The 24,400-nt window shown below is 40.6% G+C and overlaps 1 protein-coding gene across 1 annotated transcript in view; it reads right to left on the minus strand.

Moving 5' to 3' along the window:
* SLC28A3 (solute carrier family 28 member 3) overlaps positions 1 to 13,643 on the minus strand; it is a 35,004-nt gene extending 21,361 nt beyond the window's left edge. Inside the window, exons 1-6 of the mRNA XM_059834014.1 lie at positions 13,533 to 13,643; positions 10,316 to 10,398; positions 6,491 to 6,582; positions 4,908 to 5,097; positions 2,804 to 2,948; positions 957 to 1,070 (exon numbers count right to left, since the gene is read on the minus strand). Coding sequence (XP_059689997.1) covers positions 957 to 1,070; positions 2,804 to 2,948; positions 4,908 to 5,097; positions 6,491 to 6,582; positions 10,316 to 10,398; positions 13,533 to 13,643 — 735 coding nt within the window. The remainder of the gene's footprint in view (positions 1 to 956; positions 1,071 to 2,803; positions 2,949 to 4,907; positions 5,098 to 6,490; positions 6,583 to 10,315; positions 10,399 to 13,532) is intronic.
* Between the last annotated feature and the right edge of the window lie 10,757 nt (positions 13,644 to 24,400).

Consider the following 24,400-nt stretch of genomic DNA (forward strand, 5'->3'; position numbering starts at 1 on the left):
GCTAAGTAATGAGGTATGACAGGACTGACTGTAAGCCATGTGGAGCTAAAGAAAGGGGGCACCAGACCCACTTCAGTTGGAGATACAAGGGGAGGCTGAGAACGTGGTGACAAAACCCAGATGACTACCACTGCTTGCAGATTAGCAGCCAGACAGATGTCAGACCTGTGCCTTCGCTCCCGCGCAGAGACAGTACGTTCTGCACTGTCTTGTATTAAACGCGCTTAATTATCTGTACTGTGAAGAACAGCTGAGTGAATAGCGTCCCTGGGGTGAAAAGTCTGAATGTCCTCCAGTGGGTACTCTCTGATCTACGTTTTGGATTTCTCTTATTGATTACTTTACAGTAACGGACTTTAAAAAAAAAAATTGTGCCTGCAGACTGCCTGCAGGGGCACCTACGGACAGATCCTATCCCCTCTCTAGAGATCCTTTGCTGCTCGCAGCTGTGGATTTTGCCACCTGTAGTTGAATTAATTTTCTTATTTGTTGTGAGAACTATGAAATGCCCCTGGGACCAGGACTGTGGCTACTCTGAAGACAGCAGTGGTTCTGCCTTGCTAAATCCCAATGCTTTTCAGCATATCAGGTTTATTGCAAAGGTGCTCTGGAGTTGGGCCAGGTCTAAGAGTTTCTATGAATGACCTGGCACAATAGTGGTTTTGTGTTTGGAGGGTGCAAGTTATAATTTCAGCCCAAGGATGGTAAAGCCATTAAGAAACAGGGTCACCCTGGCCATTACTCATCAGCCTGTTCCACATGGTCTTGTATTAACTGGACAAAAAAGAAATGAGAAGGTTGAATTCAGGTAGTCAATTACCTTTGTGAGAATCCTGTTTTTCTCAAAAGGGGAAAACATCTGGGGGCAAACGAACCCTTGAACTGACTGGCTGTTATGTAAGAGTCTCGAGACAGAAAAATTATATAAAAAATCAATTTTTTGCCCAGTAGCTTACCTGGATCTGAATGCCTAGCCAGTTAAACACATCAAACCCCACTTTGGTCCTCAGAATAAGAAGCCCAAGAACAAACTGCATTCCTATTCCTGAAAATACTGGTCTCCAAGCAACCTAGATGGACAGAAAAATAAAAATAAACAAACCATTTGTTATTTAAATAAATAATAATTTACTTTAGATGTTTGTTAAAACAATGTAAGGGGATTCTCTGACTATACTGCAGAATAGAAGCAGCTGCCAAAACAGGTTGTAGAGGACTTGGAGCGTGAATCACCTCTCCTAATTTGAGAATTCTGTGATGTGGACGTCTCCATCTGAGCTAGCTGCTGAAAGGCTAAGTACAGACATGCCCATTTCACCATCACAGACTGCAAGTAATCATACAGTAGGAAAAAGAGGGACAGTTCTTCCTGTGCTACAGTTTATAGATGAAATAGACATATGTGAGGGCAGCAGACATGAACCTTTTTTTTTTTTTAAAACTGGAATGGAAACATAAAAAAAAGAAGTAACAGAGCATGTGGATTCGGCACATATCTGGACTGGCAATAAGGAGATTTTGCTACAGGGTTTTTTGTGTGCTTGGGTAATTTCAACTCTGTTTCTGTTCCCCAGCTTTAAAGAGCTTTGATACTTGAGAAGTACTCACAGTTAGATATTGCAATTCATAAGACATAAAGGCATTTGTAGGAAAAACTGTGGCTGCCTGTGTCCACTCCCTCTTCACTACACCTCAGATTTCTGCTCTGCTGCCTCAGAAAACATCTTTGTTATGTGAAAATCGAATCTGATGATTATTTACAAGGCAAAGAGAGGAGATGGCACTCTCTATTTTATTCAGATGATATTTGAATAGCACAAGCCAGTTAGGTGTAATGAGGACCCACAGGAGAACATAAAACATTTGGAGTACATAAGTTTTCACCCGAGTTGGAGACAGCAGCAGCTGCAAAGGATGGGGAGTGGCAGGTCCATTAGTCCCTGCTGAGGGGACTTTTTCTGTTAAGAAAGTCTCAGCACTGATGCAGGAGTGTTGAAAAAGTGTTAGTGAAACTTGGTGACCTGAACAATGGATTAATATATGACTGATGAAAGCATGTGCTGTATGCTAGGCATGCACACACCGGTAAAAGCAGAGGTGGGTGTTGTAGTGGCTGAAGTAATCTCTTTGTAATATCACAGCAGTACAGAGTGAACATCTCAGCTGGAAAATTAATGGCATTGACAAGCCTGTGAGAGTGGGTTAGTGAAAGCTTGACCTCAGCTGCTGCATTTGCAGTGGGAATCAGACTTGTGAGGGATTAAGAGCTGCATGAGGGAAGCATGGCTCCAGTTCCACACAATTTGTGTTGATGTGATGACAGTGTCCTCAAATAACTGCCTGTGATGTCCTGAGGACTGTGGTGAGCCTCCTGTGCATGGAAAGCATGGAGCAGGCCTGCCTCAGCTTACACTGATACTTAATGGGCATGGTGGTATTAGTTGATGTTTGGACTTGATGATCTTACAGGTCTTTTCCAACCTTAGTGATTCTGTGATTCTGTGTGTGATTCCAGGAGCAAATGTTTTCCAATCTGCACCAGAGCTGGAACAAAGGATGAGCAGTGGCCTCCTAAAATAGTGAGAGCCAGGTACTGGTACAGCCTCACACATGCTCCCCAAGATGTCAGAACAAAATTACTTTCCTCAGAAATTAAATACATCACTGGGTTTTGGCAAGCCTAAATTCTGACATTCATGGATTTTCTGTTACCCCTACTGAACTTGGTGCTAGGGTAGAGGAATAGCATTTGAGACATTGAACAAAAAAAGCCCAAAAGATCCGACATGGACTAAATACTCACTCTGGTTGGATATTTGGAAAAGATAAACATCAGGAGAACATACATCACAAGCCCACCAAAGGAGATCAGCTGGCGGGATCCCTGTTTTGCTGTGTCAAAGATGAGCCAGCAGATGATAGTTATAATAAGCACTGCACACAACACCCTAGGAAAAAAATAAAGTGTCAGGCATTACATCCTGAAGAAGACCAGCTATTCCTTCCCTTTCACCTCCCCACATTAATGTATCTGTCTGTGAACAAAGTCTCTCAGCAATGTATTAAGCTGAAACGTGTAGCTCTACACAAGCAGGAACCTGCCTTTGCTGATACAACTCTGTCAAAAACATCCCTTGTTAGCATCCAGAAGAAATGTCCTCCAACCATGTCCCCAAAGTTAGAGTGTGGGGGAAACCCAATAAAACAGGAGTGACTCTTGTCTGGGTGTTATTTCTAGTAAATGAAGTGTGAGAAGATATCCTCCTTTCTCACTACATCCTCCTTTTCCTTTCTTGTCTTCTTTACTGAATCTTTTCTTAGCTCTGGGCAAGGAGGCTGTGTTTTTTATGAATTGCCCTGTGCTGTTTAACTGGTGGGCCTATGAAACACCCACTATTGAGGAGCTGGTTATAAACTGTTTACTTCTTTGTAACCAGCTGTAGTCTGTTTAGAAAAATAACTTTTAATCACAGCAATTTTAGCTATGTCAGAAGCAATGACAACAGCCATGTGTACTTCTGTGTTCAGTGTTTCTATGGTCCTCACTATCACAGAACCGTGTTCAGCTTGCATATTGAAGGTAATTATCACAACAACAGCCTGAGAGGCCAAGAAATACATCAACCCATTTACAGAGGGGAAAACTAAACTTAGTCCCAGTTCTTTCATGTTACTTGTGTCTAACAGTTGTTCAGCTTCCACTGATTTCAGTGGTACCTAGATACCTAAATTCTGTTTTTAGACCTGGATCAAAAATAGTGCAGGCCAACTCCAACCTGACTTTCTGTCTCTTGGAGGAATACATGATGTACAGTTAAGCACTTAATCTGTGATATGTGCAATTTAAGGATTGCAGCCCAGGTAATACAGCACTTACTGCCCCTGGCTTGTTCCATCTGCTCATCAGGTCTCTCCTGTTCTGTTTGCTTCTTCCCCCAAAGAGGCTGCCAGATCATGTAATGGAGGTGCCTGTGTGTGACTGCTCTCTCATGTGGCTCCTGAGCAGAAGGACCACAAACTTTATAGCATCTTTCTTAGAAATTCCTGTCTCTGTGACAAAACCATTTCAAAATCTTAAGAGTAGTTTGGGACATTTTTCAGAACCCAGAATGACTTCTCCTTAGAGCTCTTTCTCTCTCAGATAGAAGGTGACCTAGCTGAGATAGAAGGCAGCTGGCCAATTACCTTTTCCTTTTTAATGAGATTTCATTCGGTCTTTTCTTTGGTCTATGAGCCTCCTTTGGCTCCCCATTTTCCCAGGAATAACTTAAATGTTCCTGATAACTGCTCAGGAGCACTTGGAATAAATATCTACTAGATCTGTGTATCTACCCTTTATCTACCAGATGAATGTCTACCATCCCAAATCAGGTTGTATGATCTTATTATGACACTAAATGTGGCTGGCATGTTTTGATTCCTGAAGGTCAAGTAAAAATTGCTATGCGGATATGTGAACAAGTAGTGTCTAGATAACACACTTCAGTCTTTAGCAGTTTGCATATGTTGGAGTTAAGGTTTTTACGAATCTCACAGCTCTGTGAACAACTGACAGTGAGGCACTTTCTGGCTTGCAGAATGAATGCAGAAGGCTAAAACACACCTGAACTTCTGTGAACATGTTCTCTTGCAACCACAAACCTATCCTATCTCAATTTGAGAAATTTTTTTACACTTTCTGTCAAGATTTTTGATACCTAGCTACTGTATTGCAATATTAAAGGTGTGCATGACATCTATAAACTGGAAAATATGAATTATTCTGTATGTATTCTTTGATTTTATTGCAATTTGTATGACTGATCCATCTCCTTGTGCTTATGGGGGTGTAAGCTGAAATAAAACTATGGGGGTAAATTGACTAATGCTTTGTCCTTCTGCATAAATAGGAAGTAATTCATATTTACCATTTCAGCCAAAACCACTGTTTCTCCACATATCTTTCTCCAGGGGAAAAGAATGCAGCAATTCTGTCTTCATACTTAGCTATTAAAAAATCCCAGCAGATGAAGAAGATGGCTAGGACAGTGATGATAAAGAGTGGCAAGGCTCTCTGAAAATTCAAGCTGCAGGCTGCAATAACTACTGCCAAGTATGCTGTCACAGAAACAAGAATATACATGTCAGTGAGGTTGGCCTTTTTAAAAACAGAATCAAATCTTAAATGTAAAGGATGTGGTTAAAGTAAGCCTGTGTTTATCTTTTAAGTGCTTTTCTGACTCTTGGCCTCAATACTGAAAAATTTTGCTTTCATAGATAGTGTTGTTACTTACAATATGCTCATTGATATGAAAGGTGGCTTTCATCCTGTCAAAGCAGGTTATATGCTTTGGCCAAGCCAAGTTCATATCAAACATGTTAATCACTTGGGAAAATTAAACACATCTACAGAACTGCTTTTTCCTGTGTAAAAACTGTGAATTAAGAACAATGGGTCTTGTTCCTTCTTTCACAGGAGGATGAGTTTGTCCAATAAAACAAGAAGAAACACTTAGAAACATTTGTCAATTGCCTGATTTGATGGCCCCCTCAGGTAATTGGGAAGCTTAGAAGTACTTCATTTCGTAAAGTAGCTGTGAAATGATTTGTCATTTGGCAGGTTCATTGCTAATACGTCCTGGCCAGTGAAATATTCAGTTCTTGTAAATAATAATCTGATTTTGACTATGGCAAATAAGGAAGAAGAACTACTGATTTTCATAAGGCTTTCTTGAGCTGGGATAGGTCTGTAGTATGACAAAGCAAGACCAGCTGATGCTAGGAGGGCAGGATATTCAGCATATAAATGGCCCTTTCATAACCACTTTGTGGTATGCTGATGCCTATCTCACAGACATATTTCACGACTACGTGTTCTTGGTGTTCAGGTAGGAGGATCTCAAAAAGAAACTTGGTGATGTGGAAGGAAACAAACCAACCTACTAGCTAATTAGGAAAGGGACAAGGAAAAATATCTGAATGACTTTGCAATGCATGCTAACCAAACACACTTCCTCTCGCAAGTATTTGCTGTGGATATCAAGATATGGGTCAGAACAGAAAACTTTCATTTCTAGCCTGCTGACTTAAGTTCATTCCAAGTCGGTGGCTAACTCATTTTAATGTGATTTCATGGTTTTGGGCAAGTTCCTAGAAACTGTAATATAACTGGCCTCTTGGAGGGGGCTGGTAATGGAGTAGACACAAAGACTGAACTACCCTTTTACCCCAAATGTAATTGTCAGTCAGAGTTGAAACATGCTGGAGAAGCAGTGCAGCAAGATCTGTGCTTTTGTTAAGTTCGGGAATGAGTGGAGGTTTTGCAATCTGGAGCTTTTTCTTGGACTAAATTCACTTTCATCTGCTTTCAAATACATTTTTTAAGACAGTCAAGAATTTTTGTGTCAGACAGAACACAGACACAGTCAATAATAATAATAATAATAATAATAATAATAATAATAATAATAATAATAATGGCTTCAGCAACCCTGGGTGTAATATACTGTACCTGTTATTAAAATTCCATAGATCACATAATGAATTCTGGTTTTATGTTTCTTGCAAAATTCACAGGCTTTATCATATTTCTTTTCTAAATGCCTAGGAAAATGCAAAAAACAAACAGAACAGAAACTTAAGCTCTAGTTAACAAAGAAGAATAATTTGCACAGGAAGATCAGGTTAAATGGATCAAAATTTCTCCATTGGAGTATGCTGCACTTGGTAAGGGTTAAATTTGGATCCCAAAGTGCCAAAGAAAATTGTGCTGACATCTACAGAGCTTTTGGGGGGGACTTCTTTGGTTTGATGTTGGACAAGTAAAAAAAAATCTGGCAGGTATCTAATGGGCCAACCATCAACTATCTAACAGGCCGAAGTTAGCAGGCCAGTTCTGCTAGCCTCTGAAGTACAGCTCTTCTGTGAGGAGGTCTGTTAACAGGGTTAATGGAAACTGGGTAGGTAGTTAAAGCTTCACTGCCCATTACTAGACCCACAAAGATTGTTAATACAGCCAGCCTGGCATTGCTATGTGGAGCAGTAGTGCTGCTATAGTTGTGAAGGCCTAAGGTTGCATTTCTGTGTGCAAAATAACCAATATGCATCTAAAACCTTACTACAGTGTGCACAGATATTTCTGGATATTTGAAAATTTGATTGTTAATTACATTAACTTTTCATCTAAGACTCATCAGTTCATGGAAACTAAAATGATTTGTTATATTTGAATGTCCTATTCTAGTATATCTTCTTCCAATTATTACATACTTCATTTTTGTTCTTTTCTCATCTCACTAAGGGCAACAGTGATTTCATGAGGGAGGCTGGAATTTAGGGAAATAGCAATTATCAACACAGATTTCCAATGTTAAGTATGCTAGTGAAGTGGACATATTTCAATTACAAAAGGTGTTGCTAAACAAACACCCTCATATTGTGCAAGCTGAAAAAGACATCACAGCTCTGTCTCTTTAAAGCAGTGCCTCACACCCTACAGTCTATAAAGGCAAGGTTATATTTAGAGATGCTAATTATCCAGACTGTACTTGTTTGGAAACTAGATGCAGCTGGAGTCAGATGCACACCAAAATTCAGCATGAATACCTTTCTTTTCTGCACTAAAAAAAAAAAATAAATATTAATTTAAAATCAATTGGAGAGAAACAAGGAATATTAATTTATATCAGCGCTTAGAACAGCAGAGCAGGAACATGCTCCTTCACCAGTACAAAGAGTAACAGGGTCTCTGAGAAATCTTGATTGCTTTTGATATTTCAGTTTTAGTTCTGGGAATTCCTGTTGCCTCACAAATCATAGCGCTTTTTTTTTTTTTTTTTTTTTACTCGTAAGAACATTAGGTTATCTACCCAATCTCAGCAAAGAGATAAGATATAACAGGAAAAGAAAGAAAAGGAGAAATGAGAGACAAATGCATGAATAAGCCAGAGTTACTTTATCAAATTTACGGTTCATCCATCAACCAAAAAAAGGAAAAAATATACTATCTGTTACTGCTACTTATGAGTCCTTTGGGATTTAAAACTGTTATTTTAAGATTACAATTCCTTGTAATCTCTTCTTTGCTTTAACATCTCTCTCCCCCTTGTTATTTTATTAATTTAGGTGATTATTACTTTGGTACCAGGATATCTTAAATGTTCATGCGTATATGTCATAAGTATGCAGCTCTGTTCTGAAAGGTGGCAGAAAAAACATCTTCCTTATTAAATCTGGTTAATTTACTAAGGAAACATTATTTTTGAAAAGCTGATCCTATAGGCTTAAAGAGCAGCATGTTGCTGATGGCTTTTACTTAACCAAAGATGTTGAAAAAGCAGGTATCACTTAAGCACATTTAAAGGAGAATTTTAATGTGAAATATTTGTATATGCCAAAACTATTCTTGCTTGCATTTTGTAACTCAGAAATCCTTTTTCTGACCTGCATGTACTCTGTAAGTGAATGTTAACACCTTGCACATGTAGTGAATCCTTGTTATCAACAGACTGATCTTTCAAAGCAGTTGTGTCTCAGACCACAGGCTATTCAGTACTATCTGTTGAAATAAATCGGTAACGCATTGAAAATTGAGGCACGCTTTGTGAATGTCCCTTTTAGGCAGACACAAGGAAGACATTAGATCACTTTAGTGCCTGCTTTTAGGAGCTAATTTACAAAAACCAACTTGGTAGAGATACCATTGCCCTTGTCAGGTGCTCAACATAAAAATAAATCCAGGCAAAGTACAAAACAAAGTACAAAACCAAGTACCAAACCGGAGAGCATAGAACAAGCCATATCCTGAATGTAATCTGAATAGAGCAAAGTGCTCTTCAGCTTCGAGCCTATGAGGACCTTTCACTACCCGCAGCAATGCTACTTGCTGCTGACGGAAGAACAAGGGGACCTCGGGAACAGTAAGCCCTGTGAATTAAACCTTATTTATCCCTTGGCTCACCATGGGATACAAATAAACAAGAATGAATAAAAAACATACAGGTTTCATCTCTGCCCCAACTAAGCCCATCTCTGTGCAGAGACGCCTTTTGTCGTGTCGAGTGATGAGTGATGAGTGTCGAGTGATGCCTGTGGGCCCAGGTTTGACGGAGAGAGACCCTGCTAACCTTGTACAGCCATTTGCGTGTCAACACTTGCCTGTGCAGTTAGCTTACTTCTGGGGAGATGCTGGATACTTGCCACTGAAGAGGCTTATCAAACTTGGATGTTTGCTCTATCAAATCTCAGCTTTTGTTTTTGCTAGACAAGACCCTAAAAGTTTTAAAGAAGAAAGTGCTTCATGTTATGAACTGCTAAAGGAATGACAAATCTCCAAAAGAACAGAGAGGAGAAATGAGAGAATATTTTAGTGACTTCTAAATAGTTTTCCTAGATTTTTAAGCGGTATTTTAATATGATGACATCAGTAAACCTGATCATAATAACAAGTCTTTAAGTTCTGTGTGTACAACTTGAAAACATAACTAAAATCTTCACAACCACTTCTGTATATAAGCGTATCATTTGTACAGGCATGAGATCCTTCCAAGTAGTCCAATTTGACAGAGACAAGCTCCTATTTGAAACAACCAGTAAGTGAGTTGCTAGAATTTGGTCATAGAAAGACAGGTTCAAAGCTGAAATGGCGTGCTATGGAACGGAGAGCAGTCATAGAAATCAGGGTTAAAAAATGGTGTGATTTCTATGAAGGTTTACATGAAGATTCAATATGACAGAAAAATACTAAGACATTAAAATATAATTTTAAGTATTGTTGCTTTATTTTTTTAATGTCTTATACAGGGTTTGCATTTTTCACCAAAAAAAATAATCCTCAAGCAAAATGTAGATGTGTGCTTTCACTGTGTGGTCACTTGGCACCAGTGCTAACGAAGTGTAAAAATTCTGCTCCATCAAAACGGCTTTTTTTACAGCTATTCTTTCCTTATTTTGCACTGGGGTAAATAGCTATGCAAACTGAAGGACAGTAGTGAACCTTTAACTTCCCAAAAGAGATCACTGTTTAAGACCTCTCTTTAAAAAAGGCTCTTATGGAAATATTGGAAAAGTAGTTAATGTACAAAAAGAAAAAATATTGCTCCTTTAATTTGCAAGGCTTTAGAAGGATAGTTCCACGATCACAAGTGTCAGTTGAAAGGTATAATAAATACAATGTGTTTCTGTATTACATAAATTGCTAGGCAATACGAAGGTCTGTGTAGCATAGGGGTATGGCAGTGAAATTTAGAGCTGTCACTCCAGAAGCAGAAACACTGGCAGCTTATTGCTTAGGCCAGGATGAAGTGAGTGGAAAACTTACTCATCCAAAAGACATTACCCTTTCAAGCGTGGTTGCTCATCATCTGCTGAGTCACGTTTATTTTCATGCAGATCACTCTCAATATTGATGTATTCATCCTCCTGGAAAACAGATCAGTGCCAAGGCTGTGAGAGGGGTGCATGCTTGTTAAGTAAGGTGTGAAAAAACAGATCCCCGCTGGCAGATGGCTGAAGCAGTCTCAGGACTTTCCCGTCTGTACTGAGTGTTCAGCTCCAGCTCTCCTGTCTGCCACCAAAGCTGTGATCCGTATCAGACAAACCCAGTGGTTAGACCGTGGCTGTGATCTTTCCCAAGCCATCCACACCATTTGAAAGGGGAAATAAAGGGGGGAAAAAATACCGGTGTTACTCAGAGCTGAAGAGGGTCCCATATAGAGTACCACTGCATACACGCTGAGACGTGAGAACTGCAGGTAGGGATGGCAGAGCTGCTAATTAGACAACGTGCCCAGCACCTCCTGTTGACGACCCCCTGCTTTTGTTGCTTCTCCGTTTGCAGAACTTTAACATGGTGGAAAATTTATTTATGGAGAATGGTTAAACGGGGTGGGGGGTGCGGGGTGGGCCTTACTGTTTTAAAAATTTAACTAAACCAATAAATTTATTCTTAAGAAAATCTGCTGAGAAAAGGTAACATGTAACAATCCTTTAAAAAGAGCTAGCATCTATGGGCTTTGTAGCAGAAACTTGAAATTTGGCCAGACAGCACATTTTCATCTGGAACACACCTTTTTGCTACCTGAATCCAGATAAGCCTGGCTGCATTAAAGCTTTTGAACAACTGCAGTCTGACCTCCACCATGTTCAGGGACCGTCCTTGAGGTGGCTGGGAGCAGCACAACCCCCCCAAAGCTGCTCAGCGCACCCATGGGGGCTGCCATGCCCCACGTTACTCCCCCTGGCCCAGTCCTGATGCAGAGGAGTATGTATGTAGAAGCTGATATTCATTCCCGTAGGAGAAAGCTCAGCGTAGCACGGACAGGAGTCTCTCAGTCCTCTTGATTGCAGGGTGTTTTTTTTTTTTTTGGGGGGGGGGGCGTGGAGGGATTCATGTGGCTCTGTGGAGCTGAACTGCAACTTACGACTGCATTTTCACTAAACTTTAATTTCTTTCTCTCTTTGGCCTTGACTGTGAAATAAAGCAAACCTGAAAAATGAGGGACACTGAGGGCTGATAATACTGAAATATCATTTATTCCTGGCCTTAAATCTGTGGTATATTGCATGCCAGCGCTTCTCACAGATTTTTGAACCTACACTGTAAATCAGGAGAGTCCAGCCCTCTGGGTCAAAGAGCCATGCTTTCACATTTGCAGGCAGCTGCACTGCCCGTGGCACCATGTCCTCTCTCCTGGTCACAGCTTGAAGCCCATGTCCCACACCTCCTGCCTCCAGCACCACCACCATGCCCAGTGCCTCTGCTTCATGTGCTGCCCAGGCCAGACCGTGCTCCCCCATCGCTTTCCCCCATGCCACAGCCAGGAGCTCACCTGGATCCTGGGCCAGGAGCTCACCTGGATCACCCACAGCCTGGGCTCTGACTCTTTGAATTTATGAAATATACTGTTTGTCTTGAGAACATAACCTATTTTTTTCTTTTAAGTGTTTTAATAGAAAAAGCATCAATCCACATGTTTTCACATTGTCTACAATGTATTTAAATATGCTCAGAATATTATGATGTCGCTATTTTATTGTCAGAAATGCTTTCCTAGATCTACATTAAAATGTGTTAAGAAAATCTGAAATCAAAGATCACTTTGTGTCTAACTCTGTGCAGATACACAAGGAAAAGGGAGAATGGATCCAAACCCCTTTTCTTCTTTTTTCATGGCCAAAGACAATAGCAGATCTATCTCTGGAGGAGCGTTGGCCCTTGATGAGGCTAACCCAAGGGCTGCGTAGAGCGTGTGGACTTCTGCACAGCAAAGTCCATACTCTGCAGAGCCTCAAAATAAACTCCTCTGACTCAGTCACAGTGCGCCTGAGAAAGCGTCAGCGTGGGTATATGTATCTCTACTACATTTGCACAAAGTAGTGGCTGAACTTTTTCAGCTGAACCTTTTCAGTGGGAAACTAGTTTCTTTGATTACAATCAAGTTTTCATTGACTGCCACAACTTTTCTCCATTTTTCAACAGTTTCAACTGGTTCTGAATGTCCTTTTATTCTTTTTGTTTTGCCATTTACCTTTTTGCTGGCTTTTTTGAAGAGGAAGTTATAGGCACCATCTACCACCTTCCTCTCATAGGATCTCAGATCCTGGTCTAGTTCCCAGGAGTGCATATCAGAACAGTCCAAGTGATCCTTTCCATCAATGTAAATCTGGAATCACTTCAGGTAGAGACATTTCTTTGGCTGCATGCCTTTGCTGCCTCTGATCATATCCAAAACCCATTGGACAATAGAAATTAATATCCACAGCATCAGGAAATCTCTATTTCTTGAGTGCTGCTTCAAACCATCACCAAACTTGGCAAGTACATATGATTACAGGAAAGTAATAGAAGTTTTCAATGGACCTTTTAGAGTAGCACATTATTTCTGGAGTGTGGATGTGAAAATATTAATACATGACACTAGTAAAATACCTGGGGTTTTTTTTAACCTGACTCTCACGTCTTCATAGTGAGTTACTCACTATGTGGGCCTAAACAAACGTACAGTCAAAAGAAGCCAAAATGGATGTGTTTATTATGAAGTCATGTGTATTGTATTCTTCTCTTCTTTCTCAGTTGTACGTCAGAGCTGTTGCCTCCAATTTGTGTTTGTCTGAAATTTCCACTATTTTGGATGAGTAGGTATTTCATAATATGTATGCCCTGTCTGACGGAAAGATTGTATCACCAAACCCAATGTTTCCAGCTTCTCTTTTTCCAGCTTCTCGGGAGAAAATGCTTCTATATCAGCTCCTCGTCCATAGTATTCCCTCTGATCACCATTTCTGATGCCTCTTTTTTATCTTCTATGAAGCCATTATAACATTAGAAAACATTTTTCTGAATCCTACATGTCCTCTCAATTTTCTGTGTTTTTTCCTTAATGTATTTCTGAGAACAGAACTCGCTTCCCTGGCAGTTTATGAATTATAAATCAAATTCAGGTTTTGTTAAAATATCTGTCTTGGATGTATCATCACAGCCAATTACTGACATTGAATTTCAGGTTTATGAATTTACATAAGGTTATTCGAAAGAAAAAAAGAAAAAAACATACCTGATTAGTATGTACAGTTTTCCTATTTTGTGAATTCTTGACTCCCTGTGAATTGTTTCTGAGACCTTTCAGATTTATAACATCCATATCTTTGCTGTCGTTCTGGGGCATGACAAGACCAGAAATTGTATCGGTTCAAATCAAAAGCTGAAAGCCTTTCTCATGTGCAGTAAGAACAGATTCATACTCTGATGCCTGTGCTTCCATGTTTTACTTTACTAGTACAGGAGGTCCGAAACTTGGTGTAGAGAGCTCAGGGGTTCAAGCCCCTGCACTAACACAGAAAGCTGTGTTGGTCATGGATGATGTTTGACTAATGTGCATCTGCTGTTTTCTTGACCTAAACTCACATGTCCTCCCAGTGCTGCCCTTTGCCTCAGGACTGGTTCAACAAGTTTACAAAGCTCCAGCCCTTCTCCCCGCCAAGGGTAAACGACCTATTTGGGCCTTCCCCAAGTTGTTAGTACCTTTGCTCCAGTATCTATGCTTCTTATACATATGCAGTAAATGCATATTTTTTGAAAATACGTACTTCTATTGCTCTCGGAATAAAACAGAGTATCTTTAAAGAGAGTGGTTAGCTTTACTACATTAATTCTCTGTGGTATACCTTTTATCAGAGTGTACTGAGAGTTGAAGACAGCCATAACCAGCTCCACTATTTCCACTTTTTCTTTTTTTATTCTTTATTTCTTTTTTTATTTTCTTGTTTTTTAGTGTTTTGAAGGGTACATTATTTCTTTTTAGTGGTCCTTGAAGGGCTGGTTCTTATTTTGGTTTTGTAAGAAACCTGCTTAAACAAAATGTCAGATAACTTATAACCGCAATTGATATATATGTTTTATATTTCAGTGGTTTCTTATGGCAGCAGTTACAGTATGGTCATTTCACTGTGTTTTATTGCATGAAGTATCTCATTATTTACATGGTAATAAAACCAGTAAATTAGCATCTACATTTAGCCTTCTAAGAAAACGATAATTTCCAAATGAACAATACAAAACAAGCTTAATGATAGTAAATTATGATAAAGGCAGGAATAAGCAGTACTACTAAACATAAATTAAATTTTGCCTTTTAGTGAAACATGACCTTAGGAGAAACCAGAACACTTTTCAGTAACATATTTTCCTTAAAGATACTTTGCCTCTAAACTTGACAAAAAATCCATTTCAGTAAGAGTGTTTCTGGAACCTTGTGTGTCTGGGGGAAGAGGAGGGAGGTGCAAGAAGCTGTTGATGATTCACCTGCTGTGGCACTGATAAACCAGATCCTGATACATCAGTTCCTTCTAAGAGAAAAGCATCTTTGTATTCCCTTAGGAGGAAGATGTTTCTTTTTCTATTACTCGTTTGGCTTCTAACCATGCTGTCTTAGGATTTTGCCATAGCTGCCCTGCAATTGACAATGAAGCTTCTACTGAACACTCTATACAGTGCAAAAAAAAAAAAATTGTCACAAGAAGCAGTGCTTAACTGTAGCATTGAGATATAGTATATTAAAAATACTATACAGGATAGCATAATGAAGTTGAACTGGTACAGTTCTTTAATTTACACACACACACCCCCAGGGATACTCTCTTTGAAGATTTCTATACTTGTTGCTGAGCAAGAAGCAGAGATTTCTTAGGACTTTTGTCAGCGAACACGTGGAAAACAGTAAGCATGTGAGTTACTGTCTACAAGCAACAGAAGTACAGAATAATTTGGGTTGGAAGAACCTCTAGAAGTCATTTTGTCCAACCCACTGCTCAACTGCAATAATTACATAAGAGTTTAATCTATAGAGTAATTAAAATATGTGAATGTATGAGTAACGTAGCAGAAAACTAGTAAGAGCATCACACAATTGCTGGAGCTCTAAACAGCCCACACTGCAGAATGATAAATTTGTGTTCATTTTCTGCAAGCATAAAAAGCACTCATTTCAACTGATCATACCCCATTTCTGGCACATTCCAAAATCAGTGGAAACCTGTTAATTACTATTGATAATAAGCTTACTGAAGTAAGAGACTACTTCTGTTAACTAAAACAGTCTTTGAATGAGTGCTATGAAGCTGAGTAATTTTCTTATATTTCACAGCTGATTCTTCAAGTACAGTCTCTTCATCTTCCCCTTCATACATTTTTTTAATTTTGTTTGGTGAAAATGCATGTTATTTAACCCTGCCCCTTGAAGGAAAAGAATTATTTTTAATTTCTCATAAAAATAGCAATAGTCAAGTGAGAAACAAAACTGCCTACTCCTTTTTCCTGTTTGCTTAGAGTCTTTCTGAGTTGGCTGAAGGAACTCCTCACCAAAATGTCAATCTGTTTGTGCTTATCACCTGCTGTTGCGGATTGCTACCTAGGCACCCAGCCCAGGCAGAAAAGCTTCCACCTCATTTGCTCAGTATCCTTTTCCACCTCCCTGGAAATGTCTGCAAAATGAAGCATTGCGACAGAAAACGGGAGTTCAAGTCTTAGGACTATAGCCAGCACAGCCCTGTTAGGAGCACAGGCCAGATCCAGCAATATGCCAAGTCACTTCTGAACCTACTGAATCTGTAGTGACATAAGGAAGCAGGAAGTTAAAAACAAATTAGAGAAGCTCGGATGGGAAAATTCTCTTCCCTTTAGGCCACACTTGAAGGTTTACAGAATTGATCCTTCTACTTTGAAAGCTGACAATATGAAAAGTGTAACGCAGTTGCGCTTCTGCTTTCACACTCTGTTGTGTTTTTACTGATTGGGATTTCCTGCTTGTAAAATATTTGATTAAACAGCAAGGGCATGGAGCTATCTCCTACTTGTAAGTGAAGTGCTTTTTCAATGTTTGTTTAGTTCCCTCTAGATGAGCAGTTCATTTGCCAAGTTTTTTGCATAACTACATTCTTTGACCTTCCCTCCTGTCTCCTCCCTGCCTTTCAAGGGCGGATTGGTTTTGTGAAGAGTGCATAACTTCTATTCGTTGTGCTTTTAACAACAGCACACACTCTAGAGTAGGTGGTTTTCCCGCCCCTGCCAGTTAGTGATGAAAACAGATTGGCTATTAAAGAATCCAGGCAGCTGCTTAAACTGTTTATGATTTAAGGGTGGGTCATTACATTAGCTCTGGAGATTAGAATCAGAGTACTTAAGGAACTCAGTGGAAAACGGATGCTTCAAAATCAAATATTTTAAGTTACCATGTTGGATTTCATCGGATTTCGGATTGCATTCAGTCAGCTGAAATGAAGCCATCTGATTTACAGTTCAAAACTTTGCTATTCTTTTAATAGTCAGTATAACTGAAGATCATTCATTTAAGTTTCCCCCCCATGTACGACCTTTTGCTAGCCGGAGTGTCATGATTCTGAAGGAATTAAAATGCATTTTAAATACTGAGGAAGAATTTTTTTGATTAATAATCATAGCATTCATAAATTCCTGTCAGAAGATAAAATTAAGTGTACAGGGCAGGAGGGATGAATTTTCATTATCCGTGTGTTAAACTATAGTAAATGAGCTGTAGAGACAGCAGATAAGAAACATGCACTGCCAGATTTAAATTCAGCTGGCTAAATCTTCATGAGGTGTTTTGAAATGGATTGTAAATTATGCTTACCCACCTCTGAGTACCTTACTGTTTTCTTTAAAAGCTTAAGCTGTCAGTCTTGAGTAGGATAGTTGAAGAGTATCCTGAAATGCAGGATAAACAAGTTAAAATGATAGACTGTCACAAGCTGGCCATAAAAAAAGAAATAGGAAATCCGTTTGCTCTCAGAGCAAGTAAAATGTATGAGAGGCAGAAAGGAAAATCCAGAAAAACCAAAACAGGAAAAAAAGATCTGCATATTCCCGAGAACTTAACAAGGCGCACATGACCCCTAGAATTATAGCATTCAAAACATCTGTTGATGGCAAGCAGGAACACAATGAGGATGACAAGGACAAGAATCCTAAAAATGGTTTTTGCAAAGAATATTTACTTAGCTCGAGAAGAAAAGAGCCTAAAGCTATAATGAACTTTCACTATTTCCTGTAAGAGACGGGGTTAGTATGTCACAGTTAAAATTGTTTTTAAAACAAGCATGGCTTTGGAAAGTGGTAAACGACTGCATAATTTCCTGCCTGGATCTGATGGAGATATGCAGTGCAACGCCTTCATAATTTCCAAGGGAAAATATGATACCCATGAAATGTAAATTCTTAAAAGTGCCTATAGTCTTAATTAACTAACCAGACAAGTGTATCTAGGAAGCTATGGAGAATGGTAATAAACACAGAAATAAATGGCATTTTTTAGGATATCTTATAAGCTTGTTTGAATGAAATGGTGTATGAAAGCTGCATTTCGGTAGTGTTACTGAAAATTCTACTCCTAACATGCACCCAGTGCTGCCATAAACCAATGTCAGCTTTCTAAACTATCATTTGGTTTGGAGAGTTTTCTTCGTTACGATTTTCGGTAACAGTAGTACCAATGTTCTTATGAAGTTTTCTTCTTAGAAAACACCCCCAACCCAAATAAGCCCCCTACTCTCTGAGCATGCATATTGAATTAAAGGAGAACTGTATCTTTAAGATGAAGTAAGAGAAGTATTAACCAATAGTTAATTTTGGGGTAGGATCAGTAGACGTAACTAACTTTGTTAACTGTTTTAAATACCTGTCAAGATTTTAACCCGGCGTGCATGTTAGGAGGAGAAATCCCCCATGTACCCAGCACTGCAATAAACCAATGTCGGCTTTCTAAACTGTAATTTGGTTTGGAGAGTTTTCTTCGTTACAATTTTTGGTAACAGAATTTGGCAACCTAGATGGGACCTGCTCTCCGAAATCTCAATGGACCAGAGGAATCATGAGGACTCCAGCATGCACCAGAGTATTTTCGGGGAAGCCCTCCAACTCCTTGGTCGGGTGAGTTTCTGCACAGCTATCTGGGAGATTAACAACATTTGTACTGGCATTAGTATTGGTATTGATATTGGATTGGTATTGATATTGGTTGCTTGCAAATAATTCGTATCTAAATGTAGTACACGATGTTGAGCTGCTGGTATTGATATTGGGAGTGCACTACTGTGTAATCTTGAGTAATCTGCAAATTACTACAGGGACGCCCGAAGTCCAGCTTTTGGTTTGGCTTGGGCACACGTATGGGGTAATTTTACATAATGGGAGCTGGACAATCCACTGAAGGGGGAATTCTTAAGTGCTCTCCTCTGGGGTGTATACTAAGGCACTGGAGCAAGTCTGAAGTGATCCCCTTACTCGGAAAAAGCTGGTAGAATATTGCAATCATTGGTGGCCCTTGTATACTCTGGATGATCAGGAGAAATGGCCTAAGAATGGAAGTGTAAGCTACAATACTGTGTTGCAATTCATGCTGTTCTGTAGACGTGAAGGAAAATGGGATGAGATACCATGTGAATTTGTTCTTTGTGTTGCGGGATAATTACGATATATGTAAGGAGTGTGGCTTGATTGAAGGTGAAAGTGGTGTATTGGCTGTAGAGGCAGAAAATAAGAAAACACCTAAGCATTGTTCAGCATGTAGCATCGGCAGGCGATGCAACAAACATAAAGGGAAATGGGCCGAAGAGCAACAGGAGGAGGAATTTGAGATAAGGATAGTAATTGGGAGAGGTAATGGGCAAAACATGGGCTGTACAATGTTAGAGAGCGGGATGAGTGTGGATTTCTGTTGTTGTAATTGTGGTTTTGATTTTGGTGTGGGGAATTCTTTTTGTTGCTGTGAGTGAAGTTTGTAAAGATTGTGTGATGAATGTGGATTTTAATGATAATTCTTAAATATGTGATAACAGATTTAAGCAGGGGAGAAGGTTTCCCTGTAAAGCACAAAGGGCCGGAATATCCTTGGAGAAAGGTCAGTGTGCTTTCTGTAAGCAGAAAGGACACTGGAAAAGGGAGTGTCCACAGTTAAGAGGACAAGGCCTGAAGGAAGTGCCAAGGCAGGCTGTTAACATGATGACATTAGATTCAGCCTGAGGGAGACCAGGGGAAAATTCAGAAACCCTCCCCAACAGAACCCCTGGTTATAGTAAAGTTGGGGTATGAAAAAGTAAAATTTTTAGTAGGTATGGGGGCCACTTATTCAGTATTGAATACACCCAAAGCTAATTTGAGTAATCAAAGCACATCAATTATTGGTGCCACAGGTTGAAAAGAAAACCGGCCATTTTTCCAGCCTTTGAAGTTTGGAATTGGGAAAAGGGTGTTAACCCATCAATTTATCTATATCCTAATTGCCCTGTGCGCTATTAGGGCGAGATTTATTAAGTAAATTGAATGCACAGATTACTTTTTCAAAAGGAAAAATCCAAATTCATATTCCTGAAAATAAAGCTTTGGATGCTCAAGTTTTTATGTCACAGAAGGAAGCCGAGTTACAGAAAATACCAGAAGAAGTTGAAAATGCTGTAGCACCTCTAGTATGGGCTCCAGGAACACCAGGACGATCCAGAGCAGCAGAACCGATAATCATCCAGTTGAAACCAGATGCCAGACCAGTAAGACGGAAACAGTATCCAGTTAAATTAGAAGCAAGAAAAGGATTAGAACCATTAATAGAACAATTTGTAAATTTTGGATTATTAAAAGAATGACAATCAGAATACAACACTCTGATCTTACCAATTAAAAAGCCGCATTCAGAAGAGTATAGATTGGTCCAGGACTTAAGGGCTATAAATCAAATTGTACAGGATGTTCACCCGGTAATGGCAAACCTGTATACTCTCTTGACCACCCTGAAGGAAACGCGGAAATGGTTTACTATATTGGACTTGAAAGATGCGTTCTTTTGCCTTCCATTAGCAGCTAAGACTCAGGAACTGTTCGCTTTTGAGTGGGAAAACCCTAGGACAGGTAGAAAAACTCAGTTGTGCTGGACAGTGTTACCACAAGGATTTAAGAATAGCCCTATGTTCTTTGGAAATCAATTAGCCAAAGAATTAGAAGACTGGCAAAAGATGCATAAAAATATCACCTTGCTGCAGTATGTAGATGACATACTCTTAGCAACAAGTGACAAGAAAGATGTCGTGGTTTAAGCCCAGCCGGACTAATCACCACACAGCCGCTCACTCACTCCCCTTCCTCAGCTGGACAGGAGAGAGAAAATATGAGGAAAAGGCTCGTAGGTCGAGATAAGGACACAGGGAGATCACTCACCAATTACCATCATGGGCAAAATAGACTCAACCTGGGGAAATTAGTTTAATTTATTACCAATCAAAACCAGAGTAGGATAATGAGAAGTAAAACCAAATCTTAAAAAAACAACACCTTCCCCCCACCCCTCCCTTCTTCCCGGCCTCAACTTCACTCCCGATTTTTCTACCTCTTCCCCCCGAGCGGCGCAGGGGGATGGGGAATGGGGGTTGTGGTCAGTTCATCACACGTTGTTTCTGCCGCTCCTTCCTCCTCACACTCTTCCCCTGCTCCAGCGTGGGGTCCCTCCCACGGGAGACAGTTCTCCATGAACTTCTCCAACGTGGGTTCTTCCCACAGGCTGCAGTTCTTCACGAACTGCTCCAGCACGGGTCCTTTCCATGGGGTGCAGTCCTTCAGGAACAGACTGCTCCAGCGTGGGTCCCCCACGGGGTCACAAGTCCTGCCAGCTAACCTGCTCCAGCGTGGGCTCCTCTCTCCATGGCTCCACAGGTCCTGCCAGGAGCCTGCTCCAGTGTGGGCTTCCCACAGGATCACAGCCTCCTTCGGGCATCCACCTGCTCCAGCGTGGGGTCCTCCACAGGCTGCAGGTGGATATCTGCTCCACCATGGACCTCTGTGGGCTGCAGGGGCACAGCCTGCCTCACCATGGTCTTCTCCACGGGCTGCTGGGGAATCTCTGCTCCGGCGCCTGGAGCACCTCCTCCCCCTCCTTCTTCACTGACCTTGGTGTCTGCAGAGTTGTTTCTCTCACATATTCTCACTCCTCTCTTCTCCGGCTGCCGCTTCCCGTTTTTCCCCCCCCTTCTTAAATATGTTATCACAGAGGCGCTACCACTGTTGCTGATTAGCTCGGCCTTGGCCGGCGGCGGGTCCGTCTTGGAGCCGGCTGGCATTGGCTCTGTCAGACATAGGGGAAGCTTCTAGCAGCTCCTCACAGAAGCCACCCCTGTAGCCCCCCCTGCTACCAAAGCGCTGCCACGCAAACCCAATACACATACAAATGACTATAGACCTCCTAAACTTTTTGGGTTGGCAGGATACAAGGTATCCCAGAAAAAGGCACAGATCGCCCTGCAGGAAGTAACATATTTGGGGTACACGATTTCCCAGGGCCAGCGTAGTCTTGGAACTGAAGGAAAAGAGGCCATTTGCGAGATTCCCAAACCTAAATCGAAACAAGAGCTCAAAGCATTTTCTGGAATGGCCGGATGGTGTTGCCCATGGATAATAAATTTTGGACTCACTGCCAAACCCCTATATAAAGCTGTACAAGGGGAGGGAAACCTCCTTGTTTGGACTCAGGAATGCAGAGATACATTTATGAAATTGAAACAAGCTTTAATGAATGATCCAGCCCTAGAATTTGGAAAAACCATTTGAATTACTTGTGCATGAAAGACTGCATATTGCCTTAGGGATATTGGCCTGGAGACTTGGATCATGGAGAAGACCAGTGGGGTATTTTTCAAAACAACTAGACAATGTTAGCAAAGGATGGCCAGCATGTCTCTGAGCAGTGGCAGCTACAGTATTACTGATCCAAGAAGCCCGAAAATTGATGCTCAGGCAAAAACTAACTGTATTTGTGCCTCATGCAGTTACAGCAGTGCTAGAACATAAAGGAGGACACTGGTTGTCACCAAGCCAGATGCTGAAATATCAAGCCATTCTTTTGGAACAAGACTATGTGGAGCTGAAAGTAACCATGATCCTGAATCCAGCGACCTTTCTAACTACTGACCCTGGTGGAGAAGAATTAACTCACGACTGTTTGCAAATAGAACAGACGTACTCCAGCAGAGCAGACTTGAAAGACATGCCAATAGAAAATGTGGACTGGGACCTGTTCGTAGATGGTAGCAGCTTTATGTGGAACGGAACACAAAAAACAGGTTACGCAGTGGTAACTGGTAAGGAAGTAATTGAGGTAAAAACTCTGCCATCCAACATTTCAGCCCAGAAAGCCTTGCTGAAAGCATTAGAACTTTCAAAAGATAAAACTGTTAATATATGGATAGATTAAAAATTTGCCTTTGGAGTGGTTCACGCTCATGGAGCTATTTGGAAAGAAAGGGGACTCTTAACGTCTCAAGGATCAAATACAGGCCAACGATCCAACAATTATTACAAGCAATTAATTTACCCCGATTAGTGGCAATTATGCATTGCAAGGCACATCAATTTGGAAATAGCCCAATGCATATAGGAAACCACATGGCAGATAAAGCTGAAAAAAAAAACAGCTGAAGGCCAAATATTGCTAGTTTTGCCAGAAAAGATTCAGAGGCTGGGACCTAAGAGTCTGCTGTATATACCAGAAGACAACCAATTGGCTAAGCTACTAAAGGCAACTAAAAACCAAGAAGGGTGATGGGTCACTCCTTCACATCAAGTAGTTGCGCAGGAATTCATGCGTGAATTGGCTAATAAGAAACACCAAGAAACTCATTGGGGAATTAAAACAATGGTTGAAGCATTAAAAACACAAGTGCTAAGTGTACGAATGACTGGAATAGTCAAAAGCATAGTGAAGAAATGTGAATCATGCCTGAAGAACAATCCTCACTTTACCCCAAAGACCTTTACCAGGGTGACAAAGAGAGAAAACAGTCCAGAACACTATTGGCAAACAGACTTTTCCGAATTACCGCAGCAAAACAGATACCGGTAGCTTTTAGTAATGTTAGAAACTTTTTCAGGCTGGCCAGAAGCTTTCCCTTGTCGCACCAACAAGGAAAAGAAGTAGCAAAAGTGTTACTTAAGGAAATAATAGCAAGATTTGGGGTACCCATAGGACTATCTTCAGATAGGGGCCCACACTTTATAGCAGAAGCTGTTCAAAGTTTAGCTAAAGCATTAGGGGTAGAATGGGATCTCCACACCCCATGGAGACCTCAGTCAAGTGGGAAAATAGAAAGAATGAATCAAAGCCTAAAAAGATAGAACAGTAAAATTTGCCAAGTGGCTGGACACTTTACCCTTAGCTTTGCTACGAATACGTATCCAGCCTAGAACTAAAGAAAAGGTTAGTCCTTTTGAGATCATGTACAGTAAACCTTGTCAGGTGACAGAAACAGGAGTTAATCCTGAAATCATAGGAAAAAAATATCTGAAAGACTATGTTATCTCTCTGGGAAGGGTTCTGTCCTCTCTCCACAGGTACGTCACTGTGAGTGCGCCACTATCCCTGGATGTTCCTGTGCATCAATACCAACCTGGAGACTGGTTGTATCTGAGGACATGGTCAGATGAGCCATTGAAAGGGAAGTGGAAAGGTCCTCTCCAGATTTTACTCACCACCTATACTACTGTCAAGCTTGAAGGAGTCACTGTATGGATACATTGCAGCAGGATCAAGTCAGCCACGTCACCAAAATGGACTGTCAAACAAGAGGGACCTTTACGCTTAATATTAACTTGGGAATCATGAAGTTCTGGGTTATATCTCTTGCAGTGATGTCAGGAAGTGCAGAAGTCGATACAGATGGAGAGGTCAACATAGATTTGGATGAAAACCTAATTCTAACTTTGATATAAGGGTTTGGCAGAATGTGTAATCTTACCACTGTGACAGCATGTATCCCAGTTCCTCATTTGGCTGGTCAGCCCATCCCATGGGGTACTATACCAGTAAATTCATCTTTACTAGAGGAATATGATAACATCACAGGAGCCTTTAAACAGGCTAATGTTTCCTATTAT

This window comes from Gavia stellata, chromosome Z (assembly GCF_030936135.1).
Source record: "Gavia stellata isolate bGavSte3 chromosome Z, bGavSte3.hap2, whole genome shotgun sequence".
NCBI classification, from domain to species: domain Eukaryota; kingdom Metazoa; phylum Chordata; class Aves; order Gaviiformes; family Gaviidae; genus Gavia; species Gavia stellata.